This window comes from Harpia harpyja, chromosome 4, assembly GCF_026419915.1.
Source record: "Harpia harpyja isolate bHarHar1 chromosome 4, bHarHar1 primary haplotype, whole genome shotgun sequence".
In the NCBI taxonomy this organism is placed as follows: domain Eukaryota; kingdom Metazoa; phylum Chordata; class Aves; order Accipitriformes; family Accipitridae; genus Harpia; species Harpia harpyja.
The window spans coordinates 63,368,546-63,382,812 of record NC_068943.1 but is presented as its reverse complement, the minus strand read 5'-3'; the positions used below and the strand labels follow the sequence as shown (position 1 = coordinate 63,382,812).

At 50.1% G+C, this 14,267-nt stretch overlaps 1 protein-coding gene across 1 annotated transcript; it reads right to left on the bottom strand.

Moving 5' to 3' along the window:
- Positions 1-9,633: 9,633 nt before the first annotated feature.
- On the bottom strand, positions 9,634-12,353 carry TCF21 (transcription factor 21). Its single transcript, XM_052785715.1, has 2 exons — positions 11,800-12,353; positions 9,634-10,182 (listed from the first exon to the last, which is right to left on the bottom strand). Exons 1-2 carry the CDS (start codon positions 12,247-12,249, stop codon positions 10,093-10,095), a joined length of 540 nt encoding a protein of 179 aa, XP_052641675.1. The 5' UTR covers positions 12,250-12,353; the 3' UTR covers positions 9,634-10,092.
- Positions 12,354-14,267: the final 1,914 nt, after the last annotated feature.

Below are 14,267 nucleotides of genomic sequence, written 5' to 3'. Positions count from 1 at the left end.
AATTTTTCCGGCTGTGAAGCAGGAGGGCTGGCTGTGGGCCACCCTGGAAGCCCCTGCCTGCACGGCCGCTGCCGGTGGGCCCGCGGTACGCGGCTTTTGGCCAGCCGATACAGGCTTGATCCCAAGCACACACCGTCTGAGGCAGCACCTTTGCCAGCAGCCCGGCAAGAGATCTGATCCAGTTTGCAGACCAGATGGCGTGAACGCTTGTGGCACATCCTTGGCGTTCCTGTGAGGCTGCTCGTCTTCAGACTTCTGTAGTTTGCTACACACAACTTGACCGCTGGCTTGGCTGCTCCATGCGCACTCCCTGACCGAACCGAGTGGTCGGTGCTGGTCTTGGCACAATCCGGCAGTCATTAGTTAGGACTCACAGCAGCAACATGCTGCCACTCCTGCTGCTGCACACATGCGTGTTGCACTGCAGCAGGACTCTGGTCACTGCCTCTTGTTTTACAAATGCTTTAAAGATTTCTTTTAAATTTAAAGCAACGTTGTTTGGTACCAAAGGGATAGTCCACAGCAGTAGACTGTGGTACCTTGGTGCGTGAGCAGACTACTGACCCCAAGTGAAACAAAGATATGAGCAGGTGACCGGGAAGCCTCAAGTAGTCCCAAGCACTGTGTGGCCCTCAGCATTTTTTTTTGTCGTTTTAATGTTAAAATGACTAAAGTAAGACTGCTGCTTTACGCTCCTCCAATTTGCAGCTTGTTTAATCTTTGCAAAGTGGGCACGTGGTGCAGGCTTTGAGGAGAGAAGGAAGGGGACATGGGAACACTGGGGATGGTTGGGATGGCACTGCTTCTCTCTGTCCAGGACGGTCCTCCAAATTTGGCACCTGTGCTGTCTGTAGGGACTACAGCCTGTGATGAACTGCCTTTCAGCTAGACTTAAATTTTCTCTTGGAAGAGCTGTTTGTTGTACTTCACTTGGAAACCCAAGAACAAAAGAGTGTGGTTGCAGTGTGGCTAATTAAGGACCCACCACCCAGACTGAAGAATGAAAGTAAGTTGTCAGGTCGACTTTAGGTTTATAAAGACACATCAGTCTTTATATGAAAAGTATATATATGTATATTTATATGTGTGTAGTGCAGAGTATTCACTGTATTGACAGTTTTCTGAAATTGAGGTTCTGTAACAATGCGCTTTCCGTGTGTGAAGTGATAGCAGAATAGCTTTAACGAGGATAGTGGGAACAGTGTGAAATTTAAATTTTTAAGTCACAGAGTTAGGATGTTTTCCTCTGCTGGATTCAATTTAATCCTTGAGATGCACTACTAGGTTCACTTGTCAAGAGTAATTATTTCAGATTCTCACTTCAAATCGGCTGCGAGTACATTAGTGGCAGCATTGCTTGTTAATGACGGTTTTGCGTCCCTGTTAGCCGCCTGGCTTCACAGCAGCGCGTGGCAGCGCTGCCACCCTGCGGCTTCTCACCGAAACGGATCCGCGGCAGCTAGGTGAAGATGGTCGAGCGAGGCGAGCTTTTGGAAACAGGATTCTGAATTTAGAGCAACTGTTGCCACAGTTCAGTAACTCTGCACGGGATCTCCAGAATTTTTATGGAGTGCCTTAAGGCTGTTTTAATTCTTTATGGGCTTCAGCCGAAAGGCTCCGAGTCATTATAATTAACACTGCTAATATGGGGTAGATTGTTATGATGTCTTCTCCCTGACAGTTCTTTCAAGGTTCTACGTAGCTGTATCACAATAGATGCTGATTTTTTTTTTTCTGAATAGCTGATCACATAGGCAAGTTATGAAGAAAAGCTTTATAAACCCTGATTTTGCGTGAATTCTGACTGAGCTTCTGGGTTTTTTAGCATACTCTACATAAATTCAACACAAAATGTCTTTAGCAAATACACATCCATTGTCTATCTCCACATGCTTGCTCTTTTCGGGATATAACTTCTTCTAGCAGGTGTTCCACAGAAATATGCAGTCATCACTGGACATTAAGAATTTTTTTTTTACTGATGAAGAGATGAACCCTTACCATTTCAAAGTTTTGGCTGCTTTGTCAGCCTGAGCTCTTCCCATTTAGACTAGGACACGTTCTGAAAATTGCATCTTTAAATATGTATTCGGCAAATGTGCAAACGTATGCAAGTAGTTATGGTCACATTAACATGGAATGCAAATAAGGTAATTGGGCACCTACCTAATTTGACATGTAAGTTTATCAGTTGTGCCTGCAATTTTATTCCATGCCTATATAGTTACCAAATGGGTTATCCTGTCCTTATGTTCTCCCCCTCTGGTCTCCATTCCTCTGTGCAACTCTAATTTGGCTCTGTGGCTTCCTCCACTAGTATGACTGAGATGCTAAGGATTTACCACCTGCAGGACATGTGTCCTCATCTGCCTCTTGCTATTCCTTGTTCTACCTTACCAGATGCTGTACTGACATCAAACAGGGAAGGCACAGAGGCCATTTCTGACACTGTCGCTTCCTTACTGTGTGATTTCATTCTCCTATGCCTTTGTTTCTCAATCCATTGTTTGGGAAGTAAAGAGGAGATGGAGGTGTGGGGAGGCTGTTTCCTGTGCTTGGACATCCCGCAGAGTGGAATTGTGGGCTGCTTGGGACCATCGGTACTAGTGCAGTAAAAATAAGGACAACTGAAGTTTAGGACACTGCACATCTTTTTGTTCTGTAATTACAGCAGTGAGAGCGAACAAAGATTTAATTTCATGATGTTATTCTGCTCTTAACTGCAGGCTTCTGTCAAAAAAACCACATCAAACTGAAGCAAATGCTTGCTTATCTGGATTTTTGCATTTTTACAGGGTTCATTTTCAGTTGGATAAGATCCGGTGCAAGGTGGACTGTTGGAAAGTGTAGGGGGGAGAGAAGAAAGCTGGATGGCCCCTTGAGGCAGCCCACAGTGAAAGCTAGATGAAGAGTTTTATACAGCTGCGTCTTAAGGACTGTGGGCTCTGTGCAGAAGACTGTATTGAAGTACTTGTGTTCGAAGAGCGGGTACCTAGGAGCAACCCATATCTTGCACATTTCATAGAAATGACATTTTGTGGAATGGTTGTCAGCTACATGCATGTGATACTGCAGGTTAATTATGAGACATCTCCTAAGCTGGCAGCCAGCAGGGAGCGAGCTTAAACCTGTGGCAGGAGATCAGTCAGGGAGGGAATCCTTCGCTCCAGGGCTTAGTTTATCAGGTGAGACTGTACACCCAAATGTGCCTTCTCACTCTTTGATGATGATGTACAGTATGATGTACCATGCCAGCACTATTAGACTGTTACCTCCCTGCCATAAGTGGTACTTCAACCAGCTCCACAATATTCAAATGTTCTGCTTAATTTTATAATATAGATTATTTTATATATTTGTATTTATATAAAAAAAAAAATATCGATACTATTAACATGGAGCTGCTTGGCAATGGCAAAAAAGAGATACTCTAAGGGCATATGTCAAGTTTTGGCATCAGGGAACTCACAACTCGGGTAGAAAAGGTACTGCAGAGCTTTGTAGAGTTGGGCAACAAATGAACAGGGGGTTTCAATGTCGTAATTTAGGATATAATGTTGTTTAAATCTTGTGTTATGTTTGTTCTTGAACTTGGCCTCTTGCTTGTAGTGACCTATAGTGTTAGTATATTAGTTATGAGATACAAATAGTAAAGAGGGTCCCCACTAAGAATTTTTGGCCCATAAAAGAAGGTAGCAGGTTGATCTAGAAAACAAGTGAGAAGAGCACAAGGCTGGGCTGAGACAAAGGCATCAAGTACCTTTACAGCTCTAGCTTCTAAGGCTGCAGTGACACTGATAAATAAAACAGGGCCAAGGCTTATTTTTCATAGTGCTTGGTTGTTGGCAGGGTCTTTGGCATGCCTTTGGCCTGTCTGACTAACTTTCTCCCAGGAAGTGCCCAAGCGTAGTTTGGGAATAGTGTGTGCCAGGGACTGTTCTTGCCCTTTGGTGAGAGTGGAATAAAACTCAGGTATGTGTGGATGTGACCCTGGCCACAGCCTTCTTATTCCTGTCTTTATACTGAATTCAAAGAGCAAAGATCCCTGGTGATTTCAGCATGCCTAGGAGAACAGGTCATAAGTTTGTGCACCAGAAGGGCTGGTGCCCTAGGCCTATACCAAGCTTACTTGTGAACCCTTCAGCCAGATAGTTGTCAGCTCTGCGCCTCTTTTTCTTCCCAACTGTATAATGATAGCGACTTCCTATAGAAAAACATTTGGTCATGAAGTGACGGCAAATGCTCCAAGGTAACTGCCATCCTCTGTTTAATTTCTGCATTGAGGTGCCAGTGGTATAAAAGTCCCTACGTAAGAACAAATCAACATGTTATCAGTGAGGAAGAACTGTTCCCATTCTGGTCAGCTCGGCCATCAAAAAGCATCACAAGAAACAGGATACTGAAGGAAGCGGCCACGCTGACACTTGGATTGCTTGTCGCACATGATGGTCTTTGCCTCATCCCTGATGGGGGAGGGAAGTGCCGCTGCAGCAGCCTGGGAAGCCATCCAGTGGGACAGTTATCTGTGTGAGCACATCCCTGGGAACGATCGCTGCCTGTGCCCACTCCTCCTCCCATGCTGCTGCTGCGCAGGATTTCACAGATGTTCCTCCCCGAGAAGGCAGCTGCGGCTCTCAACCTCCCAGTTTCCATCTCCCCGGTGGTCTGGCTCCACCTGGCTATGATGGAGCTGCTGATAGTTCCTCCCTTCCCCAGCCCCTTTTTTCACAAGGACTGAGCAGTAGTAGTCAGAGGAAGAGGAATTATTCTATGCCTTTTCCCCGCTTTCCTCTTGTCTCCTGGCTGTGTAGCTGTACCCTTCCCTTTTTTTCCCTAGTGTTTCTGATCCCTGTTCCTTAAACAGCACGTAAACAATGAGAGAAAACTCGAGTGTGTAGATAATCTGTATTTACAGTCAGATACGGTCTTATAGTTTACACAGCAGCCTGAGATGTAAATAAGGGTTGGGGTTTTTCTCCTTGCTTAAGGAGAATTAAGAATTTAAAGTGAAGGAAGGATTTGCATTAGTTTTTATTCTCCTGCTTTTGTTATGATCTTTTTTTTAACTTGCAAGGAGGTTTGGATCTCTCCACTCCCCATGCAAGGACGGTGCACGCACACGCATCAGCTTGAAAACGCATTTCATCTGTTTACAAGTTTCAGTTTAAGGGCAAAACCCTAAGGCAAGAAAATGCGTCATCTCAGGACTGTTGTGACCCTAGGGTATGTCCACGCCACATTTGGGAAATGCGATGACTGCATGCCTAGGCCTACTCAAAGTTGTTTTTGTACAGCTAGCTCAGATACACCAGTGTCTGAAGTGAACTGAAGAAAAATCAGTTACTTGCAGACCTTTGCTGGGCTTGGAGTCTGCTGACAGCAGTCCTCGCAAAGGTAACACATGTTTTTTTCCAGCCCTCCCGGAGCACAAATTTTAGGTCAGACCTATGACGTCTTCTCAGATGCAGAAATTCACCAAGCCGTAACACACTGGTAACTTTGCAGCGCTAGAGACAAAAAAAGCAATTATTGCTGGTTGTGCCACTTCCCATCCATAAAGCATGCTGGGCTGAAGAGCATGAAGCAATCCGCGGCCTAATAGTGAGCACAAAGTTGTATTTAGCCTGTGAGCTGCCTTGGCAGCACAGCCTTAATACGGGAATAGTCAGTACTACATGGGCCTCCAATGAACACGGACAATTTGAATCACTGTCTGTTGGGAGAAATTCTGTATGGAGGTTTTTCTAGGTGTGTATATACAAGGAAATGACAGAATGCTCTGTTCGAATTTCATTTCAATGTCATTGAAATTTCTTTTGAAAACCAGTCCCTTTTGGGAGACTATGCGTGATAATCTACATTCAGATATCCAGACAGAAATTAGAAATACCCTGCACTTTTATCAGATTATACCCTCCACTTGTACACCAGATATATGTGAGTTTTGTCCTCTTTTAGACAGCTTCTTACCTGCAATTAGCTAATGTCTCTTGCATACTATATTTTTTTTTTACTACAAATAATAATGAATGGCAATGACACTGGGGTTTTGGGAAAGATTACCTTTTGAAAAATATATGCGATTCATTTACAGGGAAGCATGTTTTTCCAGGCAGACACAACTGTGGGGTTATCAATACAAATGCTTCAAACAAACCTGTGCTTGTGATCCTGTCATTATATCCTGGATTCAAAGCTGCCTCCCTACAGAAGCAGCCACACAGACTTTCTATGTCTTTTAATTTCTGAGGTGAGCTGGGAATTTCGACATTGGAGGCACTTTAAAGAATAAGCTATCTAGCATATGTTCTCCTTGTGCACCTTGCAGCTTGGGGGCACGACCATCACCATGGCCTCACTTCCCCAGTCAGCGCCCAGGACAGCAAGGCATTGTGCAGGTGTCTGCAAAGTGGCTTTCTTGCTATGCTGATATTTCAGGCTGGCAGATTTCCATCCCAGCCAGAGGATAAGATAAGCCTAAAATGTATTTTCTGTAACGGATGGAATAATGCTTGCTCCTAAAGACCTTTCAGACTGTGAGAACTGCTGCTAAGCAGTACAACATGAGCACCAAACCCAGGAGCCAGAGCACTGAGTGCAGCTCTGCAAATAAAGGATTTTTCCAGTCTCTAGCTGAACTGAAAAATGGTCATGAAGTAGTTGGGTGGAACTGGGTTTCCTCCCCCCCCCGCAAAAAAAAAGAATAATAGTATTAAAATCAGATGGGACTAAAATATTTTTAGACAGTTCTTATCTTAAAACACATAGGTCCACAAGCAGATTTTCTATGAACTTGTATCCTGTCATTGAAGAAGCATTTGAAGCTTCATCTACGGCTGGCGCTCTGGTATCTGATAAGGGCTGAGTTCATGTTGAAACCTTTTCTTTAGTTGCAGAATTAAAGATCTTTTCTCTACTCAGCTGCCTGTTTTCACACACACACACAGAGACACACACACAAAAAAATTATAGCAATTTAGTTATCTTTGAGACCTCTGTCAAATTCACTTGAAATCAGGCAATGAGTTCAAACATTATTAGGAGGGAATGTATACAGACACTCACACAGCTGCACCTTCATCCATGTAGATACAGAAAGATATATCAAGTCAGCTTTGTTTCCACATGGAGAAGGGGTATATTTCAGTAAATATTAAAATGCATCACTTTGTACAGAAATGCAAGAAAGCAAACAAAATATTTTCTTTAAAATCATTGACATAAATATTTAAACTGGTTCCCTGTTTTCCCTTAGCACATTTCCGAGTTCCTTTCAAAATCATCAGTTGCTTCAGTCAGACTAAACATACATTTTCTGTTTGCAAATATTTTTCTGTAAAATTGCACTCAGCAACGGGGAAGAATGATTTCACTCATTGTCCTACTGAGATACATAGTAGGACTCTTAATTCATCTAAGAAACTTGGGCTGTTGAAGCCAACTGACAATACTGTCAAGGCTGTGCCCTTACACAAGAAGCCAGTAGATCAAGGGTTTCCAGCCACATAAATCCCCCTGGAAAATGTATTTGTTGTCTTCAAAATGGAGATAAAGCCAGTAATTTTTTTACAGTCAAAGTAAAGCCATTATTTACCTTCTGTGTACTGCTGGTTGCTTTTGTTTATTGCTTGTTGCTTTTTGCCTTTTTGTTTGTTGCTGAACTGTTGCTCAGAGGCAAGGTGTGAGGAAGGTGGAGGATGCTTGAGGAATAGTTTGGTCCCCAAGAGGCTTGCAATCTAGACTGCTAGATAAAGTGAATAGCAGCACGAGAAATAACGGTGTCTACAGCCTCCTCTTACCGTTACGCTTACATTGCAGCTTTCGGCACGTGGTTACGGCTGTGTTCCTCACATTTCACAGGGGACTGTTGCATTTCTCCCTTCTCTTTCTCCATACTGTGTTTCAGGTGGCAAATGAACACTGAACATGGCTAACTCAAAAGGGTTGGGAAGGATGCTGAGTGCAGTTAGTAGGCATTGCAAAGCAGGGTGGCAAAGAAGCACGTGTGACAATATTCAGAATTTAACTCTTAGTTTTATGCGTATCTCACATGACAAATTGATGCCTATCACTTTCTGCTTTCTCGAAGGAAAACAGCACCTTGCTGTGAGTCTCGAGCAGCATGGATTTAAGTCGAAATTTTGAGTGGTTAAATCCAACGGTTAATTTCAATTCACTGGGTAAATTCAGTGGTTAAGATGGTATTCGTGCATTTGCTGTATCAGTCATTTGCACTTAGCTTAAGGTCGGAGGGCTCTATTCTGCCTCCCTTTAAGAGATACCAATTCCCACTGAATTTCCCAATGCCTGGGGTGGAGAGATCAGCCCTTTCAACCGTGCTTACTGGAGCTGCTCATCTCTTCAGCAAGAGCTGTGGCTGGTCAAGGTGATGTGTTTGGCAGTAAAGTCAGTCAAGCCCGTGTGTGTAACCGCGTGTCTCAACCGGCGCAGTCCCACTCATGGCAGTGAAGTTGCGCATGGTTTGGCCAGGCAAGGAGGTCTGCTTTTAATTGTGCGGGGTGGAGATAAAGCTGTGAAAAAGTGAAATTAAACAGCTCTCCCCTTCAAAACCATTAGGACGATACAGCAGGCCCTGGCCCCTTCCATAACGAGGGCCGAGATGTTTGCACAGCCCTCAGCTCGCGGCGAGCTGCTTTAATTAAACCTAGCTCACGCATGAACCCGACTGGTGAATTTGGGTCGCCTGGAGGACGCGCTACCTCACCCAGTTACCTCGGGGGGAAGGGGGGCATGAGAAGAAACATCATCCACCCTGCCCGGCTGCCCGGGGCGGCTCCGCGCCCGCCTGCGGGGGTGCCCGGGGGGAGGCGGCTCCCGGGAGGGTCCGTGGCCTCCGCGCCCCGGCCCCCGCCGCCGTAACGCAGCCGGGCCGCAGGGCTCGGGCCGGGGGGTGGCCGCGATGCCTCCCCGGCCCCAGGGCGGCTCGGCAGCCCCCGCTGCCCCCAAGCAGGGCGCTGCCCCTCTCCGGCGGTGCCTGCTTTCGGCCAGAAGGTACCCAGGTACCAAACGGAACGGAGGGACGGTATTGAAAGAGCAAGTGAAGCGGAAATTTAAAGCCCCTCTGCTAATAATAACAGTATAAATAACCGAAGACGTCTTGTAAACAGTGCGGTCATAACCCTGAAACATTAAACAGCGCGGTGGGATCTGGCGCATCAGCTGCCGGTGCAGGGGGAGCGCCCCGCACTCCTGTTTATCTCAGCCTCCTCTCCCACGGGCGCGCTGATCGATAGAGGGGAGATGTTTAAGTTAAAAATTCCCGGCACCGAGGACCGGGGCCGGAGGGGGATCCTCCGTCCCACTGTACTTCACCAACAGCTAACTGCTCCCGTCCCCGCGGTGCGGAGCGGTGCGGAGCGGCTCCAGCAGCGCCCGGGCACCGGGCTGCGGAGCCGGGCCGGGCTCCCGCGGCGAGGACAGGTCCCGGCCCAGCCACCCCCTCCCCCAGGGCTTTGCTCCGAATCTTTAGCTCCGGGGAAACTGCCCTCCCGTGGCCCGGGGCGGAGCGGCGGGTTCCCCGCAGCGCGCTGGGCGAGGGCGGCCGGCGGAGGCGCGGTCCTTCCTTCCCCCGCCGAGCCCGAGAGTCGGAAACGAACATTACACCGCTCTGTGTTCAGTGGAAAGGAAGGTTTATTCACAGAAATAGAGCAAAACCTGCTTGAAGAAAATATATCTATATATCTTTAGGGTGAGTTACTTCATAGAGATGACTGTCAAAGTCAGTTTTTCTAGGCATCTACATATTTCACAGGTCTCAGACAACAGATACACGCGTGGTAGGTTTTGTTTGATCTCTGTCTTTTCTCTAGTAGCGCTTGAACCAGCAAGGCTCTTGTTGCAGGACACTCGACTGTACACGCATTTAATAAAGTTAAATAGAGTCGGGATCTCTCGGGGCGGAGTCTTTGCTAGGGCACGTTTGGTCGTCTCCGCTCCGGGAGAGCGGCTCTCCCCGTCGCTCTTGCCCGGGACCCGGGGCCCGGGGCAGCGGCGGGGCCGCGGCGTGTCCCTGCCCGCCCCGCCGCCCGCTCCCCGGCCGCGCCGGGACGCTGCTGGCCCGGCCGCCGGGGCTCAGGATGCCGTCGGGCCGCACAAGCGGTTTGTGTTCACCACTTCTTTCAGGTCACTCTCGGGTTTGCCGGCTACCATAAAAGGCCAAGTCTGTAGCCAGGAAAAGACACGGGTGGGAAGGGGGTTACATACGGAAAAAGGCACATTGCAACGCTTATTTCGCCAGCGGGTCCAGCTCGGGAGCGCCCCGGGGCATCGAGCCCGCCACCCAGCGCCGCCTGAGCCCGCTTCTGGCAGCGGTCAGCGAGGCGCGGGCCGGGGCTGTCGCCCCTGGCTTCGGCGAGCACCGCTTCGTCTTTTGCCGGCGGCTGATGCCGCTTCCCCTCCCGGCCGCGGCGGGCCCCCCCCGCGCCTCCTCGGGCCGGCGGAGCCCGTCTGAGCCGCGGCGGGAGGGAGGGCAGAGGAGAGGAGGGACCCGCGCCGGCTCCGGCCCAGCCGCGTCCCCCCGCCACAGCCGCCGCGGGCACCCCCCGCCTTTGGCCGTGACCGGCGTAGGGGCTCTTCCCCGCGGGAGCCGCCTCACGCCCGGCCGCCGCCGCGCTGCACGGGCGCAGGAGCCGCCCGGAGCCCCCGGCATCCCCCCCCGGCCGCTCTCCCTGGCTTCCCGCGGCTCGGGGGGCAAGTTTTGGTGTGCCTCAGTGCAGGGGGTTATAGCTGGGCTTGGGTGTTGGGTTCGCTTTACTATTTTTTTTTTTCCCCTGTGTTGCTGTGCTGAGGATTTTGGTTTTAGCCAAAAAAATACCTCCCAGGCCCTTATCAGCTGACACAGCGGGTAATGTGCTTTCCCCCAGAGTCCAGAGCTCAAAAGGCAGAGCCAGGCCCCAGTGAAACGTCCCCACAGACCCTCTCTGCCATCCCTTTATCTGACAGGGTCCACACGTGTGGGCAAAGTAAAGGCTGGATGTTTAAAAAGAGCCCAGTCAGATCTCGCCCGCCCCCGGTTTACATCAGTCGCATGTATTTTTAGAGCTGGAAACTGGGTGTTTCTGGTGGCCAGGGATGGCAGGGAGACCCTGGGCTGCTGGGGAAAACTTTCTGTGTGTGGTGGGAGCAGCAAGAGGGACGCTGTGCAGCCCAGGGAGTGTGCCTGGGGCAGACGCCCGCCCTGGGGAGTCCACACTGGTATTTATTTCTCCTTTCCTAGTTTACATGGATGGGAGAAACATCCTGGACCCAGCAAATCTGAGCGGCTGAGTGCAGAGCCCCAAGAGCTCTGTCTTTAAAAAGCTAGAGCTTGAGCGGACTGTTACGGCAGGAAACATTAGGGTAGAGAGGAGAGATAAGAGTAAATCCTGGGTCCTTGGCTTGGGTCCTTCCTAAAACATACCTTTTTCAACCCAAATTCCTATACCCGCCTGCTTGCAGGTAGAAAGCTGCCATCAACTTGCTGAGGTTTCTCAGGCATTTCTGGGGCAGTAAAGCCTGTCCCTGCCTATGTGTGGCCAGCGTGGCCCCTGCCTGTCCCCTGGAGGGGCTTGCCGGGAGCAGGGGACGGCGCCCGGGAGGCTCAGCTCTGGGGCACAGGGTGGGAGGGCAGCTGGGAGCCTGTCCCCTCACACAGTACCCCTCGCCACCCCACTGGCACCAGCCTCTCTGAGAGAAGCATAGCGAAGGTTTCTCCCCGCACATGCCCCATCCCAGCTCCTCGCCCGCCTCTCCCCGTGCACATACACGCAGAGTGCCTGGCCCCGGCGGGCTGTGACTTACCAGGTTGACTGGGTGGATGTAGCCGTTTTCGTACTTGTCATTGGCCAGGATCTGCCTCAGGTGAGCAATGTAGCTGGAGGCCAACCTCAAGGTGTCCAGTTTGGAAAGCTTGGTGTCTGGGGGCACCCAGGGCAGGGTGGTCTTAAGCCTGGAGAAGGCTTTGCTAAGGACCCTCATCCTCGCCCTCTCCCTGGCGTTGGCAGCGTTTCTCTGGACCTGCTTTCCCTCCTGGCTCACTCCATTTAAAGGGCTCTTCTTGGGGGGAGCTTTCTTCCTCTTGCCCGAGGCCCCTCTCCCCTTCTGAGGGGAGCCATTCTCGCCATTGGATCCCTCCTCGTTGCTCTCGGTGGACGCCCCAAACTCTTTGTTAGTATCCATTTTCAGGCCATCGCACTCCAGCATCTCCACCTCCTGCAGATCTTCCACATCACTGAGGGACCCAGTGGACATGGTCTGGAAGACGCCAAAGGACCAGCGGGAAGGGGGAGGAGGGGGAGGAAGGGCAGCTCCTCAAATCTACTTCAAGGCGGTGGAGGAGAGAAGGGGCACCAGTATTTTCCTCCCCTTCCCTGCCCCCCCCCCAGCACTAAGGCGCGATACCAGTCCAGAGAGGACCCCCGCCCTCCCGCCCCCCAACCCCGCTTTGCCAGTGTTTGAGGGAGGGAGGGAGTGTGTGTGAGAGAGGGAGAGGGAGAGAGAGAGAGAAAGCCGAGGAATTTAGTGAGGACACTAGTAATTTATCTGGGGGATAAGAGAGGCGGATCCAGCCCAGGGGAGGGGCCCTGCCCACTGAGCACACCACATCCCCAATCACAGACCTTTGCACAGGACAGGGAATGAGGTATCCCGGCAAGCCTTTGCCGAGAGCTCGGAACTGGGATTCAAATCTTCACAACTGGAGCAAAGCAACTCGCTTTCTCTCTCTCCCCCCGCTCCGTCTTTCTATCCTCCCCCTTCCTCCTCCTCCTCTTCTCCTTCCCCACTTCCCTTTCCAGCCCAGGGTTGCTCTCCCCCTCCCTGCCTCCTAGATGACCCAGGCAGCTGGTGTCATGATTCTTGATGAAAGCCAAAATGGGTCATGAGCAGAGAGAGCAGCAGATCCACCAGCCAAGCCTTCCAGGGAGCTTTGTAATGCGTGCCGTCGAAACGCTGCCTTGTAACCTAATCTGGGGGAGATTTGTGGATGATTATATTTGTGAACGCATCCTGTCCAGCTACTAGTGTATTCCAGGAAGGGAGTGCTCCGCCGCCCGGCCGGCAGCGTGGACCTTGCTGTCACAGCCTAGGGGCTGGAGGCAGGAGGATCTGACTTCTTCCAGCTTTCCTGGGTGACCTCCGACAAGTCCCTTTCCTCTCTCACTCCTTGAGTCCCCCCAGCTGTAAGCATCCCAGAGGCTGCCCAGTCCGCAGATGTGCCAGGCGGCCGAGATCCCAGTGGTTCGCGGAGCCCGCCAAGCCGAGGGACAGCACCGCGCCACCGGGGAGGGTCGGTGTGGCTATGGATGGGGTGGCAAGGGTGTGCGCTGAAATGAAGGAAAAGGGGAGGGGGGTTGTTGGATGGTAGAGATAGCACAGAAGAAAACGCTTTTCTCGGAGTGTTGTTGCAGAGCAGATGGTGGTGGTTCGTTCTGCTGTACCCATGGAGCATTTTGTCTGCCGATTCATGCATGCTCAAAAGTCAGGGAGTTTTGTCTGAATAAAGAGGCAAGGTAAGGCCACTTCTGTGGGAGTGATGGGAGCGAGGGCATTAGGCCATACTCTGCAACCACTGAAGCCAAACGTTCCCAATCATTTTACCACTAGTGTGAATGAGCGGGTTGCTCTGTAGTTTGAATGAGCAGATGTACGCTGCAGTGACGATCTTTATGCATATGTGTATTCAGTCTCTGCAGAGCAGGCTTTTACAAGCAGTTAACTTTGGCCTAGCTCTTCATGCTCTCCACGTAAAATCATCTTCTGAACCCACATGTGGAGCCCAAAAGAGGCCAGCAAAGCATGAACTCGCTCCCATCGCTCCTTCCCTCCTCACACACTTCCTGAAATCTCACAGGTCCCCCAGCAGCCTGGGTTTTGAACACAGGGGACTAAAGAACTGGGCACGGTCTGAACATGGGACCTTCCTGAACACAGTGATTGATCTGAGTGCAAGAGCAACTCCGCTTACTCAGCTGCTTACCTGAGGATTCACATAGCTCTGGACAAAAATGTACAGCCTAAGATGTCACCATGGTATGCAGTGGCTTTGGAATTAATCCAAGGTCACTGGAGCCACAGAAAAGTCTCTTGCTGATCTGTGTGAGCATCACATTGGGTTTTCTGTATGCACTAAACAAAAACCAGCCAAACAAACAAAAATCGTGGTGGGCCAAACTGGTACGTCTGCCAAGTGCTATGTACTGTCTGCAGATTAAAGTTTCAGCAGGCGGCAGAGTGTCATGTTTGGTAACTAGCAAGGAAGTCTTTCCTAT

What these genes read in the sequence shown, in the direction of transcription:
- TCF21 (XM_052785715.1), bottom strand. Translation starts at nt 12,249, where the DNA reads ATGTCCACTGGGTCCCTCAGTGATGTGGAAGATCTGCAGGAGGTGGAG. An exon ending in ACATCCACCCAGTCAACCTG is followed by an intron (nt 10,183 to 11,799) that starts GTAAGTCACAGC and finishes TCCTGGCTACAG; the next exon opens with ACTTGGCCTTTTATGGTAGC.